General features: G+C 39.9%; 1 protein-coding gene across 1 annotated transcript in view; it reads left to right on the plus strand.

Moving 5' to 3' along the window:
- The first annotated feature begins 368 nt into the window (after positions 1-368).
- DPYS (dihydropyrimidinase) overlaps positions 369-16,454 on the plus strand; it is a 32,302-nt gene continuing 16,216 nt past the window's right edge. Inside the window, exons 1-6 of the mRNA XM_030012623.2 lie at positions 369-764; positions 4,650-4,808; positions 6,988-7,167; positions 8,294-8,483; positions 15,019-15,175; positions 16,176-16,317. Of these exons, the coding sequence (XP_029868483.1) occupies positions 495-764; positions 4,650-4,808; positions 6,988-7,167; positions 8,294-8,483; positions 15,019-15,175; positions 16,176-16,317 (1,098 nt within the window). The 5' untranslated portion in view covers positions 369-494. The remainder of the gene's footprint in view (positions 765-4,649; positions 4,809-6,987; positions 7,168-8,293; positions 8,484-15,018; positions 15,176-16,175; positions 16,318-16,454) is intronic.

A 16,454-nucleotide genomic window follows, 5' to 3' on the forward strand; every position in this document is an offset into this window, starting at 1 on the left:
GGACTCGCGGGCTCCCCGGGCGGTGCTGCGGGGAGCTCAGGTCACCCTTGGTGTCCTCAAACCCCGTCGCAAGGAGCTTGGGTCACCTTTGGGCCTCACAAGACGACGACGAATGGCCACGTTTTCAAAGCAGCCCAGCGTGTTTCAAACCCCAGGGTGTGCAGGGCAGGCTGGAGCGAGTGCCGTGAGATCCCAGCCGGACCCTCCTGAAAGCCTGGCCCCGCTTTCTCCAGGCAGAGTCTGGAGCAGAAAGGGCCCGAAGCCATCGCTCCGCCACCACCAGCCTGTGCGGGGCCAGCCACTGGAGGCGGTAGGTGGAGCTGCCAAGGGCAGTGGGGGCAATTCCTCTGGTTTCTGTTTAAAGAGCACTGTCTGGTGTGTGTTTAGGGCCATTTGGAGATAGCTGCTGCTCCGGGAGAAGGGTGGGCGGTGAAATACTCTCAGGCCAGAGCAGCTTTCTGAGCGGAGGCCTCACTCTCGTCTTCTAGGCTCCCATGGCACACCAAAACCTGGCTCAGCAGAGACTTTTGATCAAGGGGGGAAAAGTCGTGAACGATGACCGCTCTGTGGTGGCTGACGTGTACGTGGAAGATGGAGTGGTGCGGCAAGTGGGACCGAACCTAAACCCTGAGCCACCAACTGGACTCATTGTGCTGGATGCGACCAACAAGCTGGTGATCCCTGGGGGCATCGATACTCATACACACATGCAGTTCCCTTTTATGGGTAGCAGGTCAAAAGATGACTTTTATACAGGAACCAAGGTGGGTACACATATGCGTGTCTGTGCGTGCATCTGGGATGTGCAGAAAGGGATGTCTGCTGGTTATTCAGTATTACTTCCAAAAGAGAGAATAGAATGTGAATCAAACAAAGGCAATTGTTGCTGTTCCTTGGCGGGGACACCATAATAAGCGGCTGGGGTACTCAGAGGTCCATATTCAATCAGTATGTTATTTGGGTTCCTTCAGAGACTTTTCTGGCTGTGGGTGGCAAGTGTTAAGCGCAGTCGTTTACCCTGGCTGTCGCCATGCAGGCTACAGCTTGCATTGGTACATGCAACAAGCTTCATACTTTTCTGAGCAAAGGTTAACTAAAGCAACAGTTTAACCCCCCCAGTGCTTTGGGAGCACTTACGTGGTAATCTGATCTTTCTCCTCTGTTATCATGGTGGAATGCAAGCTTTTCTTCTGTCATTCGCTTTGGACCTTACTGTGTCTCTCAGTGAAAGTCCAGTTCAATACACTTTCTAAAAGCGTCTCATTTCTCCTTTACATTTCCACTTGGAGTGGGGTTTTTTCAGCTTTTTAGCTGATCTCAGTACATTCCCTGCATTAGCAGTGTATCAATTACTAGTATTAACAGTATTATGCATCATCTCCATACAGTAAAAATACTCATACAGAGCTCCCTAAAATATGTAAGGTACTTTTCTAAGAGCTTTGCTGTGCAGGCTGAAATCCTTTGCCCGCAGAAGGGATCACATTGCCCTGCTTGGCTTGTCTATTAGCCAGCATCCTCAGAGAGGCTGTTACATCCTGTCCCTGTCACAGCAGAACTGGGGATTGCTAAAAAGCAGAAAGCAATAGTGCATCCCTTCTAAAGAAATGGATTTCACTGATGTGCATTTTTTCTGATGTGCAAAATACTGATTTGCCCCTTGGAAATAGTTGAAATAAGTTAAATTCAACTCCATTTAACAAATAGTGTGGTGCAGTAACCACACAACTATTAAGAACCTTTAAAACTTGCCTTCTTGCTTAGATGGACCCTGTTCTTTAACAGGAGATTTCATTTCTTGCTTGCCCCATCATGTCATGAGAGTGCAACTTAGATTGTCTGAGTGGCATAATTGTACATTTCCATACTCTAACAAGGATTTGACTTTTTTTAATGTTGAGCCCAGAGTACTGAAGGGAGAACTACAAATGACCTGTATGCTATCCTTAAATTACTGGCATATTTCTTTCAATAACAATATTCATTCCAACTCAAGGTGGTTTTGCTGGTGTTGCTGCTGTTACTTGAATGGAAATATTTTACACTGGATAGTTTTAAGCACTAGAATTACTCTTCTCAATGAGCGCAGATGTTATAGTGGCTCATTATAATAGACTGTAATTAGTCTGCAAAACTTTGACAAAAAATTATTTTTGTCCATCACAGCAGATCTTTCCTGCCATATCAAAATGGCTGTTATGTCAAACATAACATGTCTCTCCAACTCAAACATAAGATAAGATGTAAAAGCAAAGCTACAGCACTGAATTTCCACCTCCAGAACCGATAGCTGGAAAGGGATTATAAATTTGATCATGCGAATTTTTTTGCCCAAACTTAAGTCTCTTCCATAGCTACCTAGTAGAAATGAGGGAATCTATTACTATATGGGCCTAACGATGCTGTCTTTTTCAGTTACCCATAGACAATAAAGTTTTTTGATAAAAATTATAGTTACCGAAATGGTTTCCACAAGCAGGTTTTGGTCTTCACACTGCTTTTTGTAATAAATGGAGAGAAAAAAATCAAGTCCACAATGTCTGTTCTGCTTGTCTACGGACATCACAAAGTATGTCACCTGGCTGAATGAAGTGCTGAATTTGATTTCTTGAATACTTAGTTTACATGATTTACAGTACACAAATATATATATTAATGTTTTTTTTCATTTTCTGCAACAATCCTTTAGTTCTTTGTGAAGACCATTTTTGTAAACTAATTATCAACAATGTATTTAGAAATTTGACATTGCAAGAGAAATCAAACAAATGTGACTTGAAGCCAGAAGATTATTTTGTTTTACAGGAGAAAACATGTAAAAGAAACAGCAATGACTGTGGCTTTCTCTTAAGTTGCCTTCTTAAGGTGTAAGTGATCTCATTCTTAAAGTGCCTCCATTGACTTTAAAGAGAACCAAAGATGCAGACTAACTCAGGTGTAGGTGCCTACACTGTGAAATCCCAAAGTAGGGGAGATAAATTGTGTGCTAACTTGCAAAAAAAAGTAATAGTTTTTTGAGTTTCGAGGGTTTTTGAATAACTTTTTGAGGCACTGGACAGGGAAGCTGCAAAACAGAAACTACGTACATGAAACAGAATGTCCAGATAGTCACTCTGGTACCTAAAAGAAGACTCTGGATCCAGCCTAGTGGTGAGATGTCAAAAAATTAGATATTGTGGACCTTCTTAACACAGGTCAAAGTGTGCAAAGTGTTCAGAGCTATTTACTGAAGGTCACCTGATGTATTTGGGCAAGAGAATGAGGGAGACAGAGTTGTGTTCCAACTATTGCAAAATATGCTAGATTGATTAGCTGAGATTGACCCATTCAGTTGAATAACAAAGGCACAGAATACCCCTCTTTACAAAGAGAGGGGAAAAAAGAGACTTTGAGTGGAGTTGTGAAACCCATGACATTTTTTTTTTCTTGAAGTCTATAAATATTCTTTAATTCTAAATCCAGTTTAACAAATAAGAAGTCAATCTGTCTTGTTGAAAAAAAATTTGACAGTTTGAACAACTTTTCTTGGAGAAAACGTCTTCCTGAATTCATCAGAGATTCACAAATGTTTACATCATTCTCCAAACTTCTTTTTTTTGCAAAACATACTAACATATTTACAATTGTGCTTCTGATTGCTAAGTGAAGAGAAGGAAGGAAGGAACTGATTGATCTAGAACTAGGAAGAGTAATATAGCATGAATTTGAACTGTGTATATGTTGATCTGAATTGGTTGTACCTGTTGTGCAAAGCTATGTTGTTCAGAGCAACAGAGAGGATTTCTCTGGCTAATTTGGAAGATTGCAACAATTACAGCAAAGGAATTTCTATATTGGATCAATTTCTGTTAGTCTAGGATCTCATTTCTGGGAATGACCAACAAAGATCCTTCAAAGGAAAAAAAAAAAGTAATAATTCAATTGTCCATAAAGGAGAGGGAAAATTATTGGTTAAAAAGCAATTTTTGATCCTCATAACATATGTAAAGTAAGATTTTTTGTTTATTTATTTACTTGTAAATATTTATATGGAGGATGTAAATACCTCATTCTATTTTAAAACCTCATATGCAGTTTTGTTAAATCATACTCTGTCAGTAATACAAATAATTTTAAAACACTTTAAAAATCCTTTTGGTGTTAGACAAGAGTTTGGGGATTTTCACACTGGATTTTCAAACTGAATCTGTTTTTTTTTTTTTCATTGTGTATCTGCCCCTTAATACTTTCCTGTCACACAGACTTGTTTTTTCAACTACGTAGACTCTGAGGAAGCATTTCTCAAGCTGACTATGGTCTTCTGTTGCTCTTCTTTCTCGGTGATTCCACCCACTTAAGGAAACTCACTGATGCATGAATGCTCCAGACTCATCTCCAGATCTTTGATAAGATTTTGTACATGTGCGAAAACTTCTTCAGTCTGAGAATTTCCCCATGATTCTCCTGAATACCTCTTTGAGAACATCCTTCTCAAAGGACGTGAAATTAATCTCCACAATCATTTTGCAAGTTCAGACTTTACTCGGGGAAACTTCAGTGGCTTTTGGCTTTTCAATGCATCAACATTAATTATTGCACAGGGAATCAGAGAGGGTGGGAGGAAATTTGCATTCTTTCTGACTGCTAAATATTAACCTTCTTCCTTTCAGGCTGCTATAGCAGGAGGAACCACTATGATCATCGATTTTGCCATCCCTCAGAAAGGCTGTTCTCTTACTGAAGCCTTTGATACATGGAAAAGCTGGGCAGACCCTAAAGTCTGCTGTGATTATGCATTGCACGTGGCAGTTACGTGGTGGAGCAACAAGGTAGACACAACAGCTGATTTTCAGTTCCATGAACTGGTACCACACTGGCTTTGAATTGGTCCTCACATGCTAAATATAGCTTGCTTGCAGTGTAATAGTATTTTTGTGTGTAAAAACTACATTTGAAATAGTTCACACCCTTCTAAATGTACATGTATTTGAAGAAATAAAGAAAGTCTGCAGATAGCCTATCTCTTTGGATAATACTGCACAAAGTTAAAGGAAAAGGAAGCAGTTAGGAAGCAGTTGTACAAGACCAAGACCAGGCAGGCCAGAGGGGGCAAGAGGTGTTTGCATAAATTTTGCCTTTTGTTACTTGAACACTTGGTAATCTATGCTTCTGTTGAGTCTTGGTGGGGGGTTGTTTTTTTTAATAAGGGTATACATGAAAAATATGGTACTTAACTTTATTTGTAAAGGAAGAGTTCTATTCCTGGGTGACTGCAGTAATATCTCCTTAAAGTAAAGCAGGACTGGAGCCAATAATTACTTCAATGTGAGATTATCTAAAAAACCTTTTTTGGAAATTACATATGGGAGAATTGTCTTTGTTGTGTGAATGTTTGCTGATAGCCTGACAGCTTTACTGAATAAATTAACTTTTCAGGTGCTTGACATCTATCTGAACCTGACCCATGTTTTACAAGACCACTTTGGATCCTCAGAGAACATGCATCATTACATAGATAAATTAAGTAAATTCCATTTTTAAATATGAGTACTTCCTCTAATTTTTAACTTTTAAAATATATAAACCAAAGCCTTCACTGTGCAAACACCCTGTCTTTGGTATTCTGTGCACTAAGCACTAAATAGACTGACTGCAACTTCTAGCTCAAAGCAAAGACATAAAATAAATTCTCCAGTGAAGTTTGAGGAATGTGCATTTGAAACGGCCTTAGTGGAGAACAGTGGAATTGTACTGAAAAATCCAATAAAACTAGGGAGGTGTAAATCAATGAAATGTTCTGGTTTATGTTAAGAAGTTAACTGTTTTTAAGGGCCAAGACTGAAAGAAATAGAGCGGTCTGATGTTTTGTAGCTGTAAAAGACCTGGGTAAAGAAGTCTGATATTTCGTGCCATTCTAATTAACTATCATCTCCTCAAGATTTAAAGTATTCATTAAAAACATACATTCTTTACAATGCCTGCCCTTAGTCATAGTAATTAGTGAAGAAGAAAATAAATGACATGCCTCGATTTGTGCTAGAGCAGGGCCTTATGTAAGGTATTTATTTGTTTGATAATTCCCACTCAAGATATGCTCCCATCCCTCCTCTGGATAAGTGCAGAAAATTTCCCTGAGTTTTATACCAATCTCTCACCCTTCTTGGGCAGATCCAACCAGATTATTAGAGAGAAGATGAAAAATAATGTTTTACTCTTTGAAAGGAATTCATCCCATGGAAATTGTAATAGCATCACAGACACATGTCAATTACTGTCACCATCATTTTACTGGGAAGGGAGAGCAAAAATTAGGTAATGGATAGTTCTAGCTAAGTGGCTGTACAAGAAACCTTTGGGCTAAATTCTGCATCTTTCTTTCTTTGGGACATAATGTTTTGCTGGGCTTCACAGATGCTAGGAGAAGCAGGGAACCCTATCAAAGAGGGCATACAAGAAAAAAAGCAAGCTTGCACCTAGAGTTTTAGAGCCATTTTGTTTGATGACAAAATATTTCAAAAGGCTGTGTGTTGTTCAGAGTCAGGACAAAACTCTAGGAGATAAGGTCTTTTCTGTCACTCAGTAATTTGCCAGAAGCTGAAGCCTATTATGATCCAATTTTGAAAATCAGTTTTGCACAAATCTCCATACTGTGTAAGTTGGATACATTGACTGTAGTAGCAGACTGGGTGTTTTCAACATCAGGAGGTTTATTTGGAATAAAATTCTGCTTCACTATCTTTTGTAAAAAGCATTCCCTTCCTGAAATTAGCTTGTGCCTCCAGTATCTTCACTGCAGTTGTACTTGTTTATATACTTTGAGAATCAATTTGATACAAGAAGAATAGTGTAAGTCAGTCTTTAAATATGTCACTTGGGCTGTTTGGACAGAATATGTTTGATGGGTGAGTAAAGGCTCACCTTTCATACTTACAATTTCTTTATACAAAATTATTAAAAGGTAAAAAATATAATATTGCTGGTTTTTGAAAATTGCTGACTGTCTTTCAGGTGAAGGAAGAAATGAAAAGTCTTGTTCAAAACAAAGGCGTCAACTCCTTCAAGATGTTTATGGCCTATAAAGACCTATACATGGTCAATGATGAGGAGTTATATGCAGCCTTTTCCTGCTGTAAGGAACTTGGAGCAGTTGCTCAAGTCCATGCAGAGAATGGGGAGCTAATTGCACAGGTAGGCATTTGGCATTTTGTCCCTCAAAGTCAGGAATATAAATGATCCTGTTAACTAAGCACTTCAACAGATGTATTAGTACCATCATTGTATCAGAGGGAAAGGCTTTTCTACCTTATTTTACTTCCAGGTAACTGAGGACAAACGTCTTGTCCAAGGTCCTAGAGGATGCTTGTGGTGGGCTAAGAAATTGTAACCTGGAGTCCTGGGTTCAGGGTAGACAGGAGGCAAATGATCCTAGTTCTATGAGAGTTATACTTGTAGTATAATATATACTTGCAATGTAATATGTATACTTGACTGACAAAGAAAGGAACAGTCAGAGCCTGACCATCGACCAAGTCAAAGGGGGAATACTCGGCCAAGTATTGTGATGCCTAACCCTAGGTCTCTCCAAACATAGTCAGCTCATCTAACAGGAACGAATCCAGAAGTACCAAGAAAGCTTCACTGACTGGGTACAAAAGTCTCAGTGTCCCTCTATGCATAGTTAGCCTCACTTCACACTTGCTACTGCCATCTTAGTACTGTGTGGAGGCACTGTGAGTGTAACTACACTGATGTCTTTGAGTTTGTTCAGCTATTCTAGTCAATAGTGCTTTGACTCTGCCCCAGGTCCCATAATGGAAATGAATTTATTGCTAAGTAATCTCACATCAGCAAAGCATAAGTTCCTGGAATATAGCAGGGACAAAATCTTATGCCTCTTAAAACCTTGGAGCCTCATTCAGAGGCTCTGGATGTGTATCTTTGTGATTAGTAAGGATCTTTTTTTTTTTTTTTCCCCATGAGGGGTTAGTACTGTCATCTCAGTTACTGGCTGCAGTCATTTAAGAGTACATATTGAGAGAGGGATAGGGTTTTCAAAAGCGGTGATTTATCCCTGCAAGCCAGTGGAGTGTGTTCTCTGAAGTCACTTAGGTATTCTGAGACCTGTGTTTATTGAGAAATATATTGGATTTCAGATAACACAACAATAACTTCTCTTGAAAAAAACATACCTGCCTTGGTTTTTTTCCTCAAAATAGCTGCAGTGGCTGGTTTAGGATCCATTTGGCTGGCAGCACGTTCACAACACCATGGTTGCACTTCAGCTGACTCTTACATGTTTTTGTGTGGTGTTCAGGGTGCAAAGAAGATGCTGGCAATGGGAATAACTGGTCCTGAGGGGCATGAGCTTTGTCGTCCTGAAGAAGTGGAAGCTGAAGCTACGCAAAGAGCAATTACCATAGCAAATGCTGTAAACTGCCCCCTTTTTGTAGTCCATGTAATGAGTAAATCTGCAGCAAGGGTGATAAGTAATGCACGAAGAGAAGGTAAAAGTCCTAATTCTTTTATACTTGGGCAATGGCATTGGAGGAAGGGCCACGGAAAACCAAACTTAGCATCAGTGTCCTACTTGTCGTGGGTGCCATAACCCTCAGAACATGTCTAAACTGTGTGTGTGTGTTGTGGGGCCCAAGGGGAGCTAAGCAGCGTGGAAGAATAGCAGCTAGGATTGAGACTTTCCCTTCTCCCCAGAGCAAACTTTTTTCTCCTTTGTACTGTAGCTCCAAGATCAAAGTGATGGCCAGGACAGCATTATTGCATTAAAAATGATCTGACCAGTCCAAGACAATGTAATCCTCTCCCTTGAGTTAGAGTCTGCAAGCCTTTACCAGCTATTTAAATGAGAAATTCTACAACAGAGACCATACCTTGTCTTTACAAACGGTGCCATGACATGACCAGGACTCCTGTTCACCGGGCACTTAGAAATCATGGTGATGATGACACTGTCTGAAAGCCTCAATTCCCTCCAGGGAAAGGTTTCTGAGGTCATGGACTGCAGAGTTCATAAATAGTTCTCATCAGCCAAGGCAGCCTGACCCTTTTGACCATCTATTGGGCAGGCTAGAAGCAGTCTGAAGGCTGTAGGGATTCAGGATGTTTTACCTCCTCATCCGTAAGTTCATCCAGAGCAGCCTGTGGAACCACAGCGCTGTGAGGAGGCATTATATGGGTGGAAGGAGCAGGACCGAAGCCCATGATTTGGGGGGCCTAAAACTATGGAATATCTGTCCTCATTATCTTTTTACATCTTTTTACATCTCAGCTTGTGTTCATCTGACCTAACATGAATTGCATACAGACCTCAGTTTCCTTATTTCTTGACTTTAGATGATGCTTACACAGGGGTGTAGATTATTAATATCAAAATGCAGAGTATGAGTGCTTGACGGAAGTGCAATCAAAACCAGCATGATATCATTGTGCTAACATAGATGGATATGTTTATGTGCAATATGTCTTGATTATGACTTCTAGTAAGACTTATCAGTGATTTGAGTTTATAAAAGAATCTACCAAAATATTTTTTACTAGCACATCTTTTGGTATTGTGCTATATTAGATTCCTCCACTAGATGACAGTGCTGCTGGTAATGTGGATTATATGCATCAGCGTACGGTTATTTGTACATTCACAGCTGTGGTGTCAACATTAGCTACAAGAAGCTGTAACAACGGTTAAAATACTCAAATTAAAGATGAAACACTGTCTGTGAACATAAAAGAGCTAAGATAGGAGGTGGTGTTTTATAACACACTATTCAAGTAAAAAATTCTATGCTGATAGTAAATACTGTAAAATATTGTTAGGCATGTGTTGTAAGAATAGTCTGCAGTGCCAGTTTGATAACTGACTTGATATATGTATGCTTCTTTGATGTGTAGAAAGAAGAAATTGGTACAAGTTATGCTTATTGTGGTGCAAATTGGATTTTATAGCTTCCTGCATTGAAGTAGTCAGAATCATCAATGCTTGCCTTTGTGCACAGCAACGTATAACATCTCTCTATAATTAATTTCTATTTGCATAGAAGTATACTGTTTAGGAAACAGAAATCTAGGACTGATTAAGAAATTTCAAAAGATAGCTAGTGTGCCACATAGATAGTTACAACAATTATAGTTTTTAATAAGACTAATCTGTATAAATTCTGGCGATTAGAAATTCATTGTCAGTAGTTTCAGTAAAAGTTATTTTTCCATTCTCCAATTAAAAGTAGTAATGCAAAACAAGGAGTTCCAGGCAAAAAAATAAATTTGCGAAGTATTGTATGAATGACATAATAATGCCCAAATATTTTGCTGAAAGATATTCAACTTGGACAGGTTAAAACCACTCTGATGTGAAAGCTGTGTGAACTCTCAAATACTGGAAGGCTCTCAAGCATTTGAAATTATTTGAAACTCTAATGCAGTTTATTCATCTTTTCAAGATTTTTTTTCCATCTCTTGATGCTAGCTAGCTTCCTGATATTTACAATTTGGAAGTTTTTCGTATTCCTTTCCAAGTATTTAGTATGAAGTACAGTGTGTGGGTGCATATTCATCCCTGCCCATGTCAGAGGAAGATTGATATCCCTTCCTATTACATCACTGACCTCAGAAGGGGAGAGACTCATCTTCAGTGAGCGTAATCTATTTTCTGGGTGACAGTGTGGTACCAGGATTGAAGCATTGCTTCTCAGATTCTGTGGGTTGGTGATTTTCCTACTCAAAAATGGAAGTCAGAGCCTAATTCTTCTTTGTCCCTCATTTAGCTATACAGGTGAAAAATAATATTAGAGCTAGAGACCAAAGGCCTGATACAGTTTGCTGAAGATAGTAGGCATAATTCTGTTGTCTTCAGTGAGCTACAGCTCCGACCTTAAAGGCTAAAATCAATCATACACACTGTAAAGGGGTACTAGTTCTTATACTACAATAAGCAAACTTCAGGGGAATCACGAGTGACCGTCTTTCCTTCTCCCCTACGTGCCAAAGTCCACCATCTATGTCTGCTCTGATCTCCAGCAACACCACTCACGGCAGGAAACCTCCAGATTGTAGCAGCATGTTTTTTCATGTACATCAGTAACAGCTACAGTGCTGCTGAATATTCAACAGGAAATCCAAGATTTCCACGTTGTGACTGTGTTGGAGAGGGACAGGTTAATTCATGCCCCCATCCTGTTCTTTTTTTAAGCCCCACCAGCCTGTTTGCCAAAAGCAATGGTTCACCATTTCTCCACTTGAGGGGGTCAAAGACAGTACCGCTCTGTGAGAACTGTTCTTGCTCATCTCAGTAGGCTGTTTCTTCATCCGTGTGCAAAACATGATCCTGAATCTTGCTAGAATAGGTAGAGGAACTGTCTGCTTCCACAGAAGGGCAGTCTGAAATCTCTGTGTGCATGACAGTCTCATTCCCTTGAGTGGGAAGACAAAGAGGATCCTCTTTCTGCTATTGTGTAAAGTCTTCCCTACAATGAGATGACAAGGCTGTAGAGTGCTGGTGTCAGGCAGTGCAGCTCCCTCTCCTTGTTAGGACCACCTCGTGAACTTACCGGGGAAAACTAATGTGGCCCCGTCACACATTCCTTCAGCCAGTAACACCTATGAGGAAGCAAGGCTAATAAAATGCACTTTAGGGGTATATGATTTATACTGGCTCCCACTTAAAATCGCTTTCATTCTAAGTGTACTAAAGGCTAGAGACCATGTCCCTTTGCTCATTTAACTGTGCTGTTACAGCTAAGGAAATAAGACTTTCTAATGCAGATCAGAACTGGAGAGCAGAATCTTACTAAAAAGTCAATTTTTTAAAAAGGTTTCTCCCTTTTAAAAAAGTGCATACAAAAAATATGTACTTGGTCAGATTATGAGAAGCTTGCTTAGACTTTCAAACCTCCTACCATCAGTCACAGGTTAGGTCTGCTGTTGGGCATGTCCATAGCTGTGGGTATACAGACTCTCAAGCTGATTCTGAGCACAGGAGTGCAACTAAAAATGCCAACTTTTTAGCTGGCTCAAGCAGGATAGCTCAGGTCCAGACTGTAGATAGCCTGATTGATGCAATGCTATGCCTGATTCAATAAACAGTGCCCTGCAGTTCTGCTTCTTTGAGATCATAGCTGGTCAGTGAGTATCTTTGCCCCATATGACCTTATCTTAAGTGCTTCTAAAACTTTTACTAGAATAAGCACACAGAGACCAGTTTTTTAATCCTGTAAATGTTAGTTGGCGTTTCTCAAGATTATAACTCTTTTTGAGTTCTGATAGGTGGTAAAATGAATTGCAGTTGCATGCTCTTTTTTGTTATAAAGTAATTTATGTGAAAATAGCTCTTGCCAGCCAGTTTGGGCATCTGATGAAGAAGTCACCAAATACACAGCTATTTCCCAGCAGCTCAGAGACGTCAGAAAGACTCAACAGCAGAACACTTTCTGCTTACTGTTTTTACTGAATGTAGGAAAACATAACAAATGGAAAGATCTGATTTATTACCGCATTACTTCACTTTTATGCCTATAGGCAGAAGCCAATCGAGCTAGAAGAACCTTAATGCAGAATTTCCTTGTTGCCAATTGAGCTAAAAGAGCCTTAATGCAGAATTTCCTTGCTATTTGGATTAAAGCAGTATCTTAATATTATTGTACCCTTCAGTCTGCCTAGTCACAGTCCAAATGAAATGCAAGAAATTGCACAGTCAGCAGAAGTGTCCAGATGTAGTCCATTGAAGCTGCAGTGTTCAGACTCAAAATCACTTGAGGAAATGGCTTGTACTCCTTCCCACTCCTGGGATCAAGGGGAGCTGCTCAGGTCAAATTCTGAGTGCAGAAATACTGTCATCAGCTATGCTACACGAGTTAGAATCAACTCAGCATATACGACTGCGAGCTTGGAGACTTCTTTTCATTTTTATGTTGTGAAACCGAGATAAGGAAATTATTTATGGAAGCTAAACATTTAGGCCTTTCCTACCATTTTAACTTTTATCATTTATAGCTATGTCCTAATGATTCATAGTTCAGGTTTACTTTGAGTGGAAGTTTCTTTAGCTTTTTTAGATACAGTAGGAAAGACATACACCACACCACACTTCCCACCCCCTGCCCCTTCTACTGACTTTGCTCATGAAAAATCTGTGAAAAGCCTAATAGGTAAATATAGGAGATTGGTTATATATATGCAGGACTTTTTCTGTGTTTATGGAGGTTTGTGGCAGCCTGCCCTCAAATACTGTGTTTGGAGTTGCACAGGGAAGGCCAAGATCCCCGTGACTCCTGCAACAGCTCTGAATTAGGAAAACACTAATCTGACTCAAACCTTCCCATTCACCAAGTGGTCATATCACTTCTATGGATGGCCTCATATTAAGTGCTTTAAGTTTTTAAAATAAGATGCAAAGCCCAGAAAATAACTACTGAAGTCATGATTTCAAGTCCAAAAAATGGTGGTGGTCTCCCTCTGAGCCCAAGTGTAAATCTGTAATATATATGTAGATAAGCGGGACTGGGAGCTTAGAATGCTCCAAGCCAAAGCGTCAATATGAGACAAGCATGTTCAGCATGTCAGGTCATGCTGAGGTGGTTATAGCAAATTAATAATGCTAATAGGGAGTCTTTAGGTTGTGGAAGAAGTTATACTATGTAGTACTTGGAGTAAATGTACAGTACAGTAATGTCAGAGCAAGTCTTGAAACCTTGTAGAAATAACTGTAGAACTATGGGTTTTAAACGGTATGAAGCCTTTTTGCAAGTCTAGCACAGAAGATTTAAGGAATGGCACTACTGCAGTGGGAAACATATTTTGAAAAGAATCGAGCTCCTCAGTAGCTACCTATGCTAGTGTAGCAGTTATAATCCAGTAGCTCACAGAAGTACCAGAATCTAATGTACAGAGAGAAATCTGCAAAGGTTTGCTTTGTTGTTTTCCAACAGTACTGTGAATGTATGACTGACTGACTTACATGCAGAAAGCCAGAGAAAGGTTACTTTCTTTATCACCAAGCAATTATCAGCTGAACCCTTGCTGGGGTAATGCAGTGATAGTTCTAATAAAAATTGTGCCTGCAGTGAAATCTGGGATCCATAGCAAGATACTCACTGTCTGTAGGGAACAGGGGAGGGAGAAGGCTCTTGCTGGGATCCGGCAGAGGCTGCCTTTAACCAGCACCAAGCAGCCTATGAGTGGGTGTGTGAGGTCCCAGCTCGCTCTGGTTCTTTGGTGACCATCAGAGTCAGGGGCATTACCACCTGTCACCTACAGAACTGCAAAGTGGCTGGACTGCCTCCTCATCTTGTTTCATCTCCCCTCTTGTTTTGATGAGTGTCAAACCCATGTTTCCTAGGAGGAAAAAATAGTTAAAATATGTTAGCTCTATCCAAAGGCTAGCAGCCGGTCTGGGTTGGTGTCCTCTTCTGAGGAATCTAGAATACTGTGCAGCAAAGAATTAAAGATTAAAATTTGGGAAATAACTTTTAAAATTAAATTACTTAGAGTTTTTGATTTGGGAAATATTTTTACACTCTTTAGTTTATGTCTGGTGCCATATTGTTCTTCCTGGAACAATCATAGCCTGACAATTAAAAGTACCACCTTGCGGAGCCTGTATGCTGTATATATTAACTTACATTGTTACACAGTCAATAATTTCAGAGCACCAAACAGGTGCTACCAAGAAATATATGGGTCTTGAACATAATTAATGCAGCTGAGGACTGTGTTCCTTTTGAAATCTCAATCACATGCGTGGTAAACAATGTGTAAAACCCATTATAATATATCTGTCAACAATTTAATTAAAAAACTTGCCCAAGCAGTGTTCTTATGAGGAAATATATTGGGACATCAGCAGCAGAATATTCAGAACAGAGATGCTGTGTTATAGCTTAGTTTATTATGTCCTTCCATATGTTGGTGTTTAATTTGAAACACTCATTCAAATTTAAATCCATCGCCACCAAAAAGATCCAGAACAGAGAAAATACAAGATAAGCATTTTTATGTTGTTTGATGATGATACTATTGCTTTACATTTTTCAGGAAAGGTGGTTTATGGGGAGCCTATTGCTGCTAGTCTTGGCACCGATGGCACCAACTACTGGAATAAAGACTGGGCTCATGCTGCAGCATATGTCATGGGACCTCCACTGAGACCAGATCCATCTACTCCTGGTTTCCTCATGAACTTACTAGCCAAGTAAGCAGATGAACAAACAGTGACAGCTAATGCCCAAATACACAGCAAATTCTGTCTGGAGTATGTAATAGCAGGTTGATGCCCTGGAGATTTTCTAAGTACAGCATGTTACATTATCAGGAATGAGAAATGGAAGGTGAAACCATAGATGAAAAACACTTTTTGTTACGGAAATTAGAAAGTGTTCAGATTTTTTTTCTCTGAATTCTTATGCCCTTCTGTCCCCTTTTGATTTTAATCAACAAGCCTTGCCTTGCTAATACTGCAGCAAATATTGAAACATGACCAGGGGGACAATAAGGCTGTAAGTTGGTGGGAAGTGTGTAAAAAGTGGGTCACAGCTAGGGGTTCTGGGTTTTGTTGTCAGCTGCCTTTTTCACGTGCAATTTGGATACTGCATAAAAACTAAGGCTGCTCACTTCTGAAAGTAGATATAAGTTGTCCGCTTCATAACATCTCCTTCAGAAGGAAGTAGGAACAGAAGTATCCTTCAGATACCTGCAGTTAACAAAATGTGTGGTTTGCTGGTATTTCATTACCAATAAAGCTTAACTCCACAAAAGGATTGAATTTGACCAAAGAGTCTGTGAAGGTATGCTTGAACACTGGCTGATGGTTGTGCAGGTCTGTGATTTCACAGAGTATATGGAGTGACACAGTCTAAAAATGCTCTAAGTGAGGATGCAACCAAGCCCCTTGCTCTGAGCAAAGTGGGACAGTCTTCCATTTGTGGGACACCTTTGATGTATCCAAAGTAAAGGTGTTATTTTTGGTGCTTAGTTTCTTCTGAGGGGTTTCTGAAGAGGAAACTGCTTCACAGGGGAACTGGCTGTTACTGTGGAGCTACTCTTGGAGGATGGGACTGAAGACAGGCTGGCAGGGCGTATCAATTTTTCCTTGCAGAAGGGGTGGCTGGATCTACCCAGTCTTGCAACAGATTTTCCTATGTGGCACTGTCTGGTACATGCTCTGATTCATAATGAACTTTGTTTCTCCATAGTGATGACCTATCTGTGACAGGGACTGACAATTGCACCTTTGACATATGCCAGAAAGCTCTGGGGAAGGATGACTTCACAAAAATCCCTAATGGAGTGAATGGTGTAGAAGACAGAATGTCAGTTATATGGGAAAAAGGCGTTGTAAGTATATCAAGATGTCTGAACATAGAGGTAATTGATTTCTCCAACGAAGTATAATCTCTCAGCAGTATCAACTCTCCAGTTTTATCAAGTGTATTTAACATATGATAACTCCTTTGATCAAATACCATAACAGA

The sequence above is a fragment of the Aquila chrysaetos genome, chromosome 4 (genome assembly GCF_900496995.4).
Source record: "Aquila chrysaetos chrysaetos chromosome 4, bAquChr1.4, whole genome shotgun sequence".
NCBI lineage: Eukaryota > Metazoa > Chordata > Aves > Accipitriformes > Accipitridae > Aquila > Aquila chrysaetos.